The 16,874-nt window shown below is 33.6% G+C and overlaps 1 protein-coding gene across 1 annotated transcript in view; it reads left to right on the forward strand.

The window, feature by feature from the left end:
- Positions 1-13,054: 13,054 nt before the first annotated feature.
- Positions 13,055-16,874, forward strand: part of LOC133338315 (dynein axonemal heavy chain 3-like) — a 92,545-nt gene continuing 88,725 nt past the window's right edge. Inside the window, exons 1-2 of the mRNA XM_061546491.1 lie at positions 13,055-13,280; positions 13,352-13,549. Coding sequence (XP_061402475.1) covers positions 13,055-13,280; positions 13,352-13,549 — 424 coding nt within the window. The remainder of the gene's footprint in view (positions 13,281-13,351; positions 13,550-16,874) is intronic.

The raw sequence follows: 16,874 nt of genomic DNA on the forward strand, positions 1-16,874 counted from the left end.
AATAATATACCCTCCTCCTTATAGTGCAGCCTATAAAATCAACTAGTATTTTCGGAACATAACACCATGACAACCAGACAACTGAAAGCGAGCGCGGTTATTCTTTATTATGCATATTTTTCATTTAGTGTAATTTAAAGGTCAATCCTGTCTTAATGTCATTTACTGATGTATGCAACAGCTTCCCATATTCTTATGCAAATTCCTCCGTCTGCGACTCAACGACTAACAAAGTTCTGATTTACGCCCAAACCATCGCCAAGGAAATGGAATTTAGTAACGTTTAGACAATACGGCAACCAACGAGAAAAGAAAACACTTTCATACTTCGCAAAATAGAAACAAAAACGTTGTAATAGTACCACAAATACCAGTGCTGCTATTTCGTTAGGAGCGTAGCTGTGTAGACGACAGCACTTAACATTCTCGATATGCAACAGCGAAGATTGTATTTTATGTGGATATGCAGCACGTATAAAATTGCTTAGGTCCTGTGTAAACTGAGTGGTGACGACTATACGGTTTTTATGGCTTTTAAATCTTTCTACAGTTCAACGTCGTAAGACAGATTTCGAATTGCGATTTTCTAGATATGCGGTATAATTTCCTGTAAATGTTTTTATTTACCTGCAATTGTTATACCGAATGATTTGTTATTCTTCGAAATACCGAAACATGGAGATCATGGGTAGGAATAAGAGAATATTTGGGGTTATCATTATATGAAGGGCTATGCCTACTTACGAATCAATAAAGCTCAATTTCATAGCTAGTATTTTAGTTTTAGTATCTCAATACCTGCCTTCATGCTAAATATAGCAAGTATCGAAAATCGGTAGGTATCATTGAGTCTAGGCCTAAATGCGGGCCGATATATTTCATTCTAGTCGGGATCGTGTTTTTTATCTCAACATCCTCCGAAGGTACAACAAATGGCTAAATCATCATGGAATTCCGTACAATTTCGAGTAACGAATATACCCCATACGATGGTGGAATACGCCTATATGGGAACAAATCCAACACAGGGAAGAAATCAGTTACGTATTTTAATATAAACAAGTAAAGAACTGGGATGGTCCGTGTGACGAATTTTTAGATTTTCGACTGTCAAAAAGGTGTAAGAAAAATAAAATGTAGTAAACGTCATTTATTTCAATATTATCACCATACGCAGTTATTTCCAAGAATATATATTAGTTTTACATATATCTGATTATTCCTTACAAGAACTGATAAAAATTTCAAAATTTTTTTGAGAACAAAAATGGATTTGAGTAAAGACTGCATAATTTCTAAATTGGTTAATGGAAATAAGTATTTTATCAAAAACATAATGGATTTGGGTAGGTTTCCAAAATGTATGTCATTTACTTCACTGTTTCTGACAGGCCATCTCTGGTAAAGAAGGTGTTAAGTTCGGGCCGGCTCAACATTTTATACAATCCACCATGAGGATGTCATTCAAAATATGTAAAATTAATGGGGCTACCAAACCAAATTGTTCCAAATTTAGTACCCTTTATTACTTTTCATACTCATAATTAAGAATTTCTAAAACTACATCAATTCTACACTCCAACAGTAATATTAATTCCACCAAAGTCCAAATTGTACCAAATTTAGTACTTTTCGTACTCATAAGTACGAATTTCCAAATGTACCTCTGTCCTGCTTTCAAATAAATAATAACTGTTCACCAAAAACAAAGTTGCACCAAGTTTGGTACCATTCTGTACATTTCGTACCCATATTCCTACTCTCCCACAGTTACCTAAAATGCAACTTGCAGGATTCGAATTCTACCCGTTCACCAAAGTTCAAATTGTACCAAAGTTTTTAACTTCGAATTTCCAAAACTATCTCAGTCATGCACTCCAATTAGAACTATAAGTCCACATTTAAGGATTCCAGCTCTATCCGTTCATTAACATACAAATTGTACCAAATGTAGTACCATTTATTACTTTTCATAGACGTAAGTACGATATTCTAAAACATCATCAATTCTACACTCCAACAGTAATTTCAATCATAAATTTCAGGATCCTAGACCCATCCGTACCATTTAGTACTTTTCGTACTTATGAGTTTGAATTTCCAACAATGTCTCAATCCTGTACTCTAACAGTAATTTTATTTTCAAATATAAATTTTCCATATCTATCCTTTAACTCAAATCTAAATTGCTCTAAACTTAGTACCATTTAGTACACATAATTGCGCATTTTCAAAATCACCTCTTTGTCTCAATTCTACACTCCAAACTTAATTTCAAATTTTAGGATTCCCGCTCACACAAAACGAATTGTACCATAGTTAGTAGCATTTAGTGCTTCTCGTATCCATATGTACGAAATTCAAATACTACCTTAATCCTGTAATCTTCATTCCAAATTTAAGTTTTTTTCTATCCGTTCACTCTAAGGTAAATTGTACCAAATTTAGTACCATTTAGTACGTATAATGGGGATTTTTCAAAACTACCGACACATCTCAATCTTGCACTCCAAAATTCAAAATTTCAGAATCTCAACCCTATCCGTTCACATTTTGTACGTTGTGTTTCTGTAATTAAGTATAGAACTGGAGTCCAGTTTTATCCGTTCAAACATAATCAAGTTGTACCAAATATAGTACCATTTAGTACACATAAGTACTATATCCACATATCTCACTTCTATATTTCAACAGCAACCATCAATCCAAATTTTAGGTTTCCAGCTCTCTCCTTCAAATCCAAATTGTACCAAATCCAGTGCCGTTTAGTACTTTTCGAACACATTAATACGAATTTCCAAAGATGGGTATATAGCTCAATATTCAACAGTAATCATCATTTCAAATTTCAGGTTTTCAGCTCTATCCTTTCAAGCAAAATCCAAATTGTACTAAATTAAGTACTTTTCGTACCAATAAGTACGAATTTCGTAGACTATCTCTATCCTACACTCCAACAGTCTCCCATATTGATAATATTTGGCAGGAAGATTGGTACCCGATTAGAAAAGTTGACCGTTATTGACAATTTTTTGGTGTGGAGATTTGGTACCCAATAAGAACACAAAGTGACAAATTATAGCAACTTCGGCATGGCATAATAATAGAAGGTAACAGCAAGTGCTGTTGTACAACAAACGATACAACAACCACATGGAAATTTGTTTTTATAAGTTTTACTAGTGTCAACGTTATTTGACAAAAAAATGTAAACAAACAAATAAATTATATTTATTATGAAAATGAAATATTTTTGAATCCTCAAAATAAAATTTGAAAAACATGAATGAAAATCTATAAAATTTATATTTCTATCGCTTCCACATCTTTCCTATAATTGAGCCATTGCCACTTATATGTGTAACACATATGAAAATGCAGGGAATTGCGAGTTATTCAATAAAGAAAGATTTGCTTCCTGAAACTTTCCCAGCAGGCAGATTGAGTAAATTGAATACGGAAGCACATTTAATAAAGAACAATTTCAAATTGTATGCGTTCCCAATTTTCCTGTTGGGTGATTTTTAAAAACATAATTTGTCAAATTCATATTGACACTAGTATTACGTTGGAATCAAATCAGCTGGGATTTGCTGCTAACTTTTATAATTGTACCATGACCCTATCCGTTCACATTTTGTACTTTGTGTTTCTGTAATTAAGTATTTCGTAAACTAAACTATACTCCAACAGTAATTTTAATTCCGAAATTCTGGAGTCCAGTTTTATCCGTTCAAAGATAATCAAGTTGTTCCAAATATAGTACCATTTAGTACACATAAGTGCACATAGTCCACATATCTCACTTCTATACTCCAACAGCAACCATCAATCCAAATTTTAGGTTTCCAGCTCTCACCCTCACCAAATCCAAATTGTACCAAATCTAGTGCCGTTTAGTACTTTTCGTACACATAAATACGAATTTCCAAAGATGGGTATATAGCTCAATATTCAACAGTAATCGTAATTTCAAATTTCAGGTTTTCGGCTCTATCCCTTCAAGCAAAATCCAAATTGTACTAAATTTAGTACTTTTCGTACAATAAGTACGAATTTCTTAGACTATCTCTATCCTACACTCCAACAGTCTCCAATATTGATAATATTTGGCAGGAAGATTGGTACCCGATTAGAAAAGTGGACCGTTATTCACAATTTTTATAGCAACTTCGGTTGAAAAACGCACTCAAAAATCCCAAAATACCGAAATTTTGAGCGTACCTTTTAATGGGGGCTACCCGAAAAATATAGTTCATAATATTTTTTAGGACAGTGATTTGGTACCCAATAAGAACCCAATATGCCGTATTAAGCCCCTAAAATACCGAAAATTAGTGCGTACCGTTATAGGGGAGAAATATACATATATACGTGGACCAATATACCCCATCATCGAACTTGATTTGTCCGAAGAGAAAATACAAATATGTACAAAATTTTGGCGTTCTATCTCAGTTCGTTTAGGAGCTATAGTGATTACAACACACAGACGGGCATACGATCAATTGTAAATTGAAATAGAACTTCAAGCTGATTAAAAATATACTTTATAGGGTCGGAAATGATTATTTCGATGAATTACAAACAAAAAACCAAACCTAATATACCCTCCATTCTGTGGCAGAGCGTATAAAAACATACAATTAAAATAATTCGCCTCTATAATTTATTTCGCATAGTGAAAAACATTGCAATTACCATTCCTATCAAATTTCGGATCTTTATCGGCAACTGTTAATTTCAATTATAATATTCGAGTGTATTGAAAAAAGCGGGGATACAACGTATTTTTCGTTTTCCCCAACTTTAAAAAAATTAAAACGTAAATGTGGTATGTATTTATAGCATAAATCTATTAATATTACGTTGTTAATTGCTTAAATAATTTCCATCACCATTAAACGATTTAAAAAGTGTCGATGCAATTTGAAATATTTATAAGCCGTTTTCGGGTAGGACTTGCATGTCAAGATTGTATTCCCATTCCTTTTCTTTCCATAAAACCAGAACCAACCAAACAAAAGAGAAATCAATCAAACTTGTACATGGGAAAAGCAACTCGCCTGTTTTTCCGGCAAAATTGGTGTGATGGTTCCGCTTATGCAATATAGTCCTGTCAAAATTTAAAGGCAAAATTCGAATAAATGAAAATAAGAAAGGGAATAATTGTGCCGAATTAGAAAGCCAAAATGGATTACTTTGGCTCAAACCAGAACTTTTTGGCCCTTTGTATAGTAACCGGGGATGGTCCGTGTGACGAATTTTTGGGTTTCCGACTGTCAAAAAGTTGTAAACGTCGAAAACGTCATGTAGTAAACGTCATTTATTTCAATATTATTACCATATACAGTTATTTTCAAGAATATATATTAATTTTACATACATCTGATTATTCCATACTAGAGCTGATAAAAAATTCTAAACTTTTTTCAGAAGAAAATTTTGACATTTTATACGGATTTGAGCATTCGTAATTTTCGAATTGAAAACCTAATGGTTTTGGGTGGGTTTCGGACGTTTCTGACGTATGTAACGTACGTCGGAAATGTATGTCATTTACGCCACTGTTTCAGACGGACACTCTCTGATAGTAACGATGTAAAAATTATAATTCTATTTTGGAAACTTTCTGGAAAAATTCCGTATTCACTCCATAACTTAGTTCTATTCCTACACATAAAACATCGTCGTAAACGATATTCGCCACCAAAAGTTGATGTTGAAGCGTTCAAAAACTACTTACCAAAAATATTTAGTATCGCTCCACTTTGGGTAAAGACCCCATATTACACTCCCCAAATATTGTCAATCTCGGTTTAGTGTTTTTGGAATTTTGAGATTATAGGACATTTGTCCATTAAATGTTGCGGAAGTAAATTACTTCTTACGTGCTGTGAGTAACAGAATCCTTGTAAAAAATTCAGTAATGCAGATCCCAGTGAGATTGGAAACAGGATTGCAAATTAATTTGAGTACCCCCGTTGTTGGAATTTTTGGAACATATACAACAGCAGCTTCAATTTAATATTACTGTTCTGCAAAAGTCCACTTTATAAAGATCCCGCCTTATTTTTACATTGCATCGTCACTTTTCAAAATTATTATCTGTAGTATAGTTCCGTGTAGGATGGGAAACTTCAATTCAAATAACCTCATTATACGTATTTTAGACATTTATTTCAGTGGAGTATGTACATTGTTCATATTTGTTCCATTACACTATAGGTAATTTGCCCTGTTTTTGAGGCAAAAATTAATAACAGCGGTGTTAAACGATTTTTTGACTTATTAAATGATTTATATGTAGAAGAAAGGGAAAACGCAGATTTCTACAGTAGAAACCGGATATAACGAACAACGGTTATAAGCAACTACACATATAACGAACAAAGCTAATTCTTTCTAAGATGTTTTCATTAGTTTTCTTAAACACAACAAACGGTTGAAAACGATTTGGTAGTAAGTTAAAATAATTTCGAGCCCACGATTAGATTTTTAAAGAAATAATTATTACAATTTTGTATGTTTTTGCAGAATGCATTAATAACGATTAATATCGATCATTTGATTGTTTTTATACCCTTCACCACACTGTGGTACAGGGTATTATGTCTTTGTGCATATGTTTGTAACAGGCAAAAATAATCGAGACATACCCATGGTTCCTTTTGAGAATATGCTTAGAATCACTTTCTAAGTCGATTGATGCATGTCCGTCTGTCTGTCCGTCCGTGCGTCCATGTATTTTTGTGAGCAAACTACAGGTCGCATTTATGATCCGAATTGGATGAAATTTGGAAATTTGGCACGGTTCAGATTTAGATATAGCTCCCATATATATTTTCATCCGATTTTAGGTAAATGGTTCACCAAAGTCCCTGAAAATCATTCGATTTGCACGAATTTTGGCATAGCGTACTGAATTACGTCTACAATGATGTGTGCTAAATGTCGTGGAAATCGGTTCAGATTTAGATATAGCTCCAATATATAGTTTCGCCCGATTTTAAGTAAATGGTGAACCAAAATCCCTGAAAATCATTAGATTTGCAATAATTGTCGCATTGCATACTGAATTAAGTCTAGAATGACGTGTGCAAAGTTTCGTGAAAGTCGGTTCAGATTTAGATATAGCTCCCATATATAGTATCGCCCGATTTTAGGTAAATGGTGCACCAAAGTCCCTGAAAACCATTAGATTTGCACGAATTTTGACATAGCGTACTAAATTAAGTCTAGGTTGATGTCTGCTCTGCTTCATGTAAATCGGTGCAGATTTAGATATAGCTCTCATATATAGTTTCGCCAGATTTTAGGTAAACAGGTAAATAGTGCACCAAAGTCTCTAAAAATCCTTCAATTTGCTCGAAATTCCGCCTAGCGTATTTTTTTACAGTGCAGCATACCGAATAGATTGGTTCAAGTTTTCTTTAAATCGATTTACAAAATTTAGCATAGGTTGCAGAATGACATGTGTAGGGATCACAATGTTCCTTCGAAAAGGCGACGTCTTTTAGGATACATATGTAGAATATGCCCAAAGTGGTGAAGGGTATCATATAGTCGGCCCAGTCCGACTTTACTACTTTCCTTACTGGTTTATTCTGAAGTTATTTACAAAAAAACTGATACATCATGAAAAACTCAAAAAATCACAATTCGAGGCCTATTGGAATCAATTTAGAAGGCTTTCATTAATATATTTTAGCTGTCAAAAGAACAGACAAATTTGAAGAGTAGAGTTTGGCTATGATTTGCACCGCATTTAAGACACTTTTACGCAAAAAATCTTACAGGATCATACATTTTGACATGTTTTCTTTTTAATGCCATCAAAAAATGATTTTATTTTCCAAAATTGAAAAAATGACTTTTTTCCCAAAAAACTGTCCAAATTACCTATAGTGCATTACGGGTAAAGTTTAGCCTAAAGGTTAAGGGTACAAAATATTTTGAAATTTGCTAAAGTCTACTTACGATTTTATTCAACTCAAATGTATTTTAATGAATGTTACCCAAATACGCATTGTGTATAAAAGTATAAAGTTGAAATTTTTCAACATTGACAATCCGTATTTTGAATTTGTTGTTTTTTTTGGAAATAGAATTCCAGTCATTGAAAGTATGTGTTACTATAAAAGTAAACATTTTTCGAACAATTAAAAAGCTGTTTTCATACATTTTCGCGGTTTTCCATTGACACGCAAGCAAATAAGGCCAATGGATTATGTCAAATGTACAAAAAAAAGAACAAAAACAAAAATGTTTTCACAGCTCAATCGATTTGTCGAGGATAATCTGTATATGTGTCTCTCATATAGACGATGGCATAAAACTAACAAGCAAGGAAAAGTGTGAAAAATTCGTAAATTTTATAAAAGCGTTCTGTTGGATGCAACAAGCTTTGTTGCTGTCAATTGAAAACGTGCCAACAATTTGCTACGGCGATTAATCGTACTTTGCACCCCAAAAATACTATAAAAGGCATTTCGAATACATTTCAACGAGTACCACCAGAAAGCGGCTTCTTGTTCCCAAACAACCAAGAAAACCTGCATGTTTCAGTACAGAACATGTCCCTTGTAACTGTGGGTCGGCTGCCTTCTATGTGGTACTAAATAGCGACCATACAAAACGAATGTCTTATTTCCGTAAGAACGGGTTTCCCAACGCATTAACTATACGTTACACTATGTGTATGACATAAAAGCCATCAGACACATGCAATGCCTGTTACCACACATGTACTAATCTAGCGTAGAGGGTGGTTATTTGGAGTTTCTGCGGTGTAGAGTGCCGCAACAACCAAGGACTGATGTTTTGGTATTGACTTACGGATTAATATTTTTGCCTTAGCTCTTTACTATCACATATAAAAGCTAGAAAATCATTTTCGCAAAATTTTTCGAAATATCAAAAAATAACATTGTCATTCCATTTTAAGATAAACTGAAAAATTAAATTACACAAACGAACCTAAAATGAAATCCTGGAACTTTTTGAAAACTTTCTGTAAAACAAATGTTGAATTCAGCTGAAGTTTATTTAGAATGGTGGAATAGATTGTAATTACCATTCCCATCGGATCTTTGTACTGCAACTGTTAATTTCAATTACAATATTCGAGTGTACTGGAAGAGACACCACATTTTGCGTCCTCCAAAACATACAGAAACTAAAAGTCAATGGGTTTTGTATTTAAAACACATGCTTAGAGTTGAAAATCGCGCTCAAGAACCCAACATTTAGAAAATTGGAGGGTACCGTTATATAGGACTACAAGCAAAAATGGACCCATATTTATAATTTTTTGTGGGATGTTTTGGTACCCAATAAAGCCCCAAATTGCAATGAATTTGGTTGAAAACCGTACACCAAAATATCTAATATTGGTGGGACTGTTATATGGCGTCTACCAAAAATAGTGGACTGATATTTATAATTTTTAGTGGACAAATTTCGTACCTACCTGTTATTAATGATTTATATGTACAATGATTTATATTTACAAGAAAGGGAAAACGCAGATTTCCACAGTAGAAACATTATATAATTCTTTCTCAGATATTTTCATTAGTTTTCTTAAACACAACAAACGGTTGAAATCAAATAGGGTAGTGTGTTAAAAAAATTTTCGACACCGCGATTAAAGTTTTAAAGGAATTATTATTACAATGTTTTTGTATGTTTTTGCAGAATACATTAATAACAATTAATTCAGTACACATTTTATACTCTTTAAAGTTATTAATAGGTAAAAGTAAGATAAAACCATGCTCACTATAGGCGAACACTATTATAGTAAACACTGCATATACTGAACAACATTTTTATACCCTTCACTACACTGTGGTACAGGGTATTATGTCTTTGTGTACATGTATGTAACAGGCAAAAAGAAACGAGACTTCCTTTTGAGAATATGCATAGAATCACGTTCTGAGTCGATTTAAGCATGTCCGCCTGTCCGTCTGTTGGTGTTAAATTGTAAACAAAGTACAGGCCGCATTTATAAACCGATTTGGATAAAATTTGGCACAGCTCATTTGTTTGGCCCAAGGACGAACCCTATTGAAATTGGGAAAAAATCGGATCAGTTTTAGATATAGCTCCCATATATATGTTCGTCCGATTTAAGGTAAATGGTGCACCAAAGACCCTATATCTCTGTCGATTTGCACGATATTTTGTATAACGTACTGAATTGAGCCTAGAATGATGTATACCAAGTTTCGTGAAAATCGATCCAGATTTAGATAGAGCTCCCATATATAGTTTCGTCCGATTTAAGGTAAATGGTGCACCAAAGACCCTATATCTCTGTCGATTTGCACGAAATTTTGTATAACGTACTGAATTGAGGCTAGAATGATGAATACCAAGTTTCGTGAAAATCGGTCCAGATTTAAATATAGCTCCCATATATATTTTCGTCCGATTTAACGATTGCACGAAATTTGGAATAACGTACTGAATTGAGCCTAGAATGATGTCTGCCAAGTTTCGTGAAATTCGGTCAAGATTTAGATATAGCTCCCATATATATTATCGTCCAATTTCATGTAAATGGTGCACCAAAGTCCCTATATATCCTTCGATTTGCACGAAATTTGGCATAACGTACTGAATTAAGCCTAGAGTGATGTCTGCCAAGTTTCGTGAAAATCGGTCAAAATTCAGATATGGCTCCCATATATATTTTCGTCCGATTTAATGTAAATAATGCACCAAAGTCCAGATATATCCTTCGATTTGGATTTCGTGAAAATCGGTTGAGATTTAGATATAGATCCCTTATATTATACATTGGTTTTTAGGGACCAATATATCGTTGATAGGAACAAAACGTACTGAAATTTGTATAACCTAACCTGTGACAAGTTTCTTTGAAATCGGTTCATATTTGGATATATATTTTCGCCCGATTTTAAGTAAATTGGGCATCAAACTTCTCATGTTAGTCAGATTGACATCAAATTTTGCACTACGTACAAAATTGAGCATATAATTACGTAGTTTCGTTTCCTAGAAGTACAGACATAGCCCAACGGATGAACTATTGATATTTGTTTGAAGTCGATTTACATACTTTTGTCCCATTGTAACAAACGAATGACATGTTTATGTAGATTCACATTTAGATAAATAACACATATTTTATTTCATCCAATTTCATGTTAATAGTCCTGTTTAATATACCCATAGTGGTGAAGGGTATCATATAGTCGGCCCCGTCCGACTTTACTACTTTCCTTACTGGTTTTCATATGTATTTTTTTTTTTATTTTTAATCATTGCTGAAAAAAGGAATTTTTTGATGGTAAAGTAAAATTTTGATTAAATTCCACTTTTTAGATTTTTTTTCTTATAATCTTTCCTTCGACAACCTATTTGCGGTTTACGAGTCACGTTATTTAGTTTGAAATCAAAATTCGTATGTATTTCTTTTTTCGTGGAAAAGTTATATCTTCCTACGTCATTCGGTCCATCTTGACAATTGATGCAAAATAACCTAATTTCCTATATAATTTTATTTTTCAGTTGTCAAAAGATGGCTTATGTATAAAAAAAAACACATTTCTTTTATTATAGTCAACTATGTAAATTTTGAATCGCTACACATACGTATTAACAAATATTATATATTAGATAAACAGAACACACCACCGTTAATACTCTCCATGTTTTATTTGTATGTATATGCTTTGTATATAGCGGGTTTAAACGTTTATTTCTTTAATTTTATTTTCAAAGTGAAGAGTTTGGCTACGATTTCCACCGCTTTTATGACACTTTTACGCAAAAAATCTTCCAAAATTATAAAGTTTGACATGTTTTCTTTTTAATGCCATCAAAAAAAATTTTTTTTCCAAAATTGAAAAATGTGTTTTTGCCTAAAAAACTGTCGAAATTACCTATAGTGCTCTTTGTGCATATGTTTGTAACAGGCAAAAGGAAACGAGATGGACCCATCGTTCCTTTTGAAAATATGCATAGAATCTTTCTGAGATTATTTAGGCATGTCCGTCCGTCTGTCTGTTTATGTTAAACTGCAAACAATGCAAACATTTATAAGCCGATTTGGATGAAATTTTACACATCTCATTTATTTATGTCATTGACCATTGAACTCTATTGGTGAAAATCGGATCAGATTTACAGATTTATTTTTTTTTCTATCGATTTTATGTAAATTGTTCACTGAAGACCCAAAGTTTTGCCGATTGGCAAACAATATTGTACAATGTACTGTACTGCACACAAACATATAATGTTTGTCTATTTGATAATATTGAACTGTGCAATGGCAACTCGAATAGCGTGTGTTCAGTTTGCTTTAAATCGATACATAAATTTATAGGTGGCAGAATGGCATATTTAATTTCATTCAATTCCATGTCAATCTTCCATCGAAAAGGCGACGCCTGTCAGGATACATCGGTTGAATATAACCAGAGTGGTGAGGGTATCATATAGTCGGTACAGTCCGACTTTACTTCTTGCCGACTCCGCCAGTAAACTTGCCTAATATAAATAGAAAACATACCTACAAAAACAGCTTCCACTTGTTGATATCGCCAAATTATCTCGAATGTACTCATTAAATTCTGTGAGCACCACCTTACAAGGGTTGTTTGTGTAATGTTTTTGTCACAGCTGTCCAGTACTAATAGAAAAATCTCTACGCAAAATAACAAAACAATGGGTTACCATGGATGCCGGTGCCATGCATTTGTTACCCAAAATCGGTTATTATTGATAGTAAACCCCAAAGCGAAACACTGTATTATTTGAAATAATAAACGGAAAATTTAAAAAATAAAAATACTACATACACATTTATGTGTATACCAATTTTTTACTATTATTTTGTCAATTTATATTCAATCAAAGACGAAAAAAGAAAATCATTAACTGTTTTTTTAGTTATCAATAAATCGATAACCGCAACCCATCGATCAAAGAAGTAATAGCTCTTTAGCATTTAATCGCATTCCTTGTTTTTGTTCATCACAAAAAAATTCTTGCGGCAACAATCAAAGGAGGCAGCATGAAGAAACTACAGCCCGAACACAGACCATTTTGTAAACCACAACGACGACAAAAAATCATCAATCGTCCGAATCAGGATTCTCTGTGCAAAACAGACGATAAAAACCATGTTGCAGACCAAATAAAACCGCGACCACTGGTGGACTGTCAATTCTACAATTTAAAATATAAGTTCGACGAGCTGCCATTGGATCCGGTTAAAGAGTTCATTGTCGAAAAAACTTGTATGTAATTAACAAATTCGCTGAAATCCCTTTGGTCCATACATGGAGTTCAATTTTCACTCTGCTTTCAGCACACATGCAATCGGATGTTATAACAGGACGTTGTAATAAAGAACTTGACTTCCATCATTACGAAATGGACCTGGTGAAAACGGATGATGTACACGGTGATGACGGCAGCCTAAATGAGTTGGAGTTGGAGGATATTGTGATGCCAGAGAAATTTGAAATGCTTCGTGAAAAGAAAACTCATTTCTATGGATATAGCCGTGAGTAAACAAAAGCAAACCATGTTCATGGCTGTTTACAGTCTAATACACGGTGTGCACAGGTTATTATGTATTAGCCTAATTCATGGTACCAAGAGTTCCTGATAACAAGTGAAAATACACATAGGAGTCATAGTTACTTTTGAGAATGTACTTCGAATTAGTTTTTTGAGCATTTACACATGTGCGTCTCTTTGTCGATTTATTTCTGGAATCATAGTACAAATTGCATTTTATGTGAAATTCCTATTATTAGGGTAAACCCAATATTTGTTATTTTCAAGCTGTTGGGCTAATTTCCCAACAGAATTGATTCTAAATCGATATTGAGAATTCTCATTTAGGATTAATTCTCCCTAACAAACATTATCAATATTAGCCCATGTTCTGGGTGGGACCTCATATAACGGTATCCTCCAATCGTTCATTCTTTAAGGCAGGGGTTTCGACCTAATCAATTGTAATTTCGTATTTTAGGTGGATATAAAATAATCTTACTTAACCCTAAGGTCAATAACCGGGTACATTTGTACCTTTTTTCGAATAAAAATGCTGTAAAACTTTTCATAATGGAGATATTTGGATCAAATTTTGAGGATTCATTCTTGAGGTATTTTCACACATAATCGCAGAAAAAAAATATAAATATTTTTCATATATATATAATTTTTAAACTTTTTTAAAGTTATTACCTACGTAGATCAATAACCGTGGTACATTTGTACCCATCCAAAGATAGCTCTGTAACTCATTAAAAAATTGGACTATCGTGAGGTTTTTTGTTTTAAATTAGTCTATACGGATCTTATCTAGATGTAGGAACTCAAAGTTATATATACATTAAAATAATATATATTTAAATCCATGCTTAAATGATTACCTATCTAAAACAATCGTAGTAAATTCGTTATAGCTTTCGAATGGGTTAAGCTTATTTAGTTATTTTTTTATTGGGAACTTATTTAGGTGTTCCTCAACCCCTCTGCAAATGTTTGTGGCCCTAGACAACATGAGGCCATCAGGGCGACGCGTGGAAGTCAGAAACTACCCTGGTTTTCCCTTGGTATACAGGGACAAAAACAATGCTTATTGTAGGTAATTATCCAATTATTGTTCATATTGGGCCTGAAACTTTTTTTATAATCGAATTAGTCTGATCCATTGCAATCCTAAGTTGCCGTACATATATAAACTATCATAAAATAACGTTTTAATGTATTAAATAATGTTAAAAATGCTCCAATTACAATTTCTAAACTCATAAAATGTGAATAATTGGCAATAGTAATTATTTTAGTCCCTGTATACCAAGGGAAAACCAGGGTAGTTTCTGACTTCCACGAGTCGCCCTGATGACGAACTTACTATGATTTTTTAGATAGATTATCATTTAAGCATGGATTTAAATATATATTATTTTAATGAATATATATATATATATATATATATATAATTTTGAGTTCCTACATCTAGATCAGATCCGTATAGACTAATTTAAAACAAACCAGTAAGGAAAGTAGTAAAGTCGGACGGGGCCGACTCTAGGATACCCTTCACCACTATGGGTACATTAAACAGGACTATTAACATGAAATTGGATGAAATAAAATATGTGATATTTATCTAAATGTGAATCTACCTAGATTTGTCCATAAAGTGTGTAAATCGACTTCAAACAAATATAAATAGGTCATCCGGTTGACTATGTCTGTACTTCTAGAAAACGCAACTACGTAATTCTATGCTCAATTTTGTACGTTGTGCAAAATTTGATGTCAATCTGACTAACATGAGGAGTATGATGCCCAATTTGCTTGATATCGGGCGAAAAAATATATGTAAGCTATATCCACATATTAAGCGATTTCAAACAAACTTGTCACAGGTTAGGTTATACTAACTTTAGAACGTTTTGTTCCTATTGGTTCCTTGGTGCGTCAATTACATAAAATCAATCTATAATAAAATGGAGCTATATCTAAATCTGGACCGATTTTCACGAAACAAGGCAGACATCACTCTAGGCTCAATTCAGTACGTTGTGCAAAATTTCGGGCAAATCGAAAGATATATATGGATGTTGGTGCACAATTTACATGAAATCGGACGAAACTATATATGGGAGCTATATCTAAATCTGGACTGATTTTCACGAAACTTGGCAGACATAACTCTAGGCTCAATTCAGTACGTTATGCCAAATTTCGTGCAAATCGAAAGATATATATGGATTTTGGTCACAATTTACATGAAATCGGACGAAACTATATATGGTAGCTATATCTAAATCTTGACCGATTTTCACGGAGCTTGGCAGACATCATTCTAGACCTAAATGATTAGGCTGTACCAAATTTCGTGCTAATCGAAAGATATATAGGGACTTTGGGGCCCCATTTACATTAAATCGGACGAAACTATATATGTGAGCTATATCTAAATCGGGACCGATTTTCATGAAACTTGGCAGACATCATTCTAGGCCCAATTAAGTACGTTATGCCAAATTTCGTGCAAATCCAAGGATATATAGGGACTTTGGGGCACCATTTACATGAAATCGGACGAAACTATATATGGGAGCTATATCTAAATCAGGACCGATTTTCTTGAAACTGGGCAGACACCATTCTAGACTCAATTCAGTACGTTATGCCAAATTTCGTGCAAATCGAAAGATATATAGAGACTTTGGGGCACCATTTACATGAAATCGGACGAAACTATATATGGGAGCTATATCTAAATCTGGACCGATTTTCACGAAACTTGGCAGACATCACTCTAGGCTTAATTCAGTACGTTATGCCAAATTTCGTGCAAATCAAAAGATATATAGGGACTTTGGGGCACCATTTACATGAAATCGGACGAAACTATATATGGGAGCTATATCTAAATCTGGACCGATTTTCACGAAACTTGGCATACATCATTCTAGACCTAAATGATTAGGCTGTACTAAATTTCGTGCAAATCGAAAGTTATATAGGGACTGTTTACATTAAATCGGTTAAATATATATATGGGAGCTATATCTAAATCTGAACCGATTTTTCCCAATTTCAATAGGGTTCGTCCTTGGGCCAAATAAGTGACCTATGCCAAATTTCATCCAATTCGGATCATAAATGCGACCTGTACTTTGTTTACAATTTAACATGGACAGACGGACGGACGGACGGACGGACGGACAGACGGACATGCGTAAATCGACTCAGAAAGTGATTCTATGCATATTCTCAAAAGGAACCATGTGTCTATCTCGTTTCCTTTTGCCTGTTACAAACATATGGACAAAGACATAATACCCTGTACCACAGTG

Source organism: Musca vetustissima, unplaced genomic scaffold, assembly GCF_032173495.1.
Source record: "Musca vetustissima isolate MV318-11 ecotype Yass unplaced genomic scaffold, APGP_CSIRO_Mvet_v1 utg11336, whole genome shotgun sequence".
NCBI lineage: Eukaryota > Metazoa > Arthropoda > Insecta > Diptera > Muscidae > Musca > Musca vetustissima.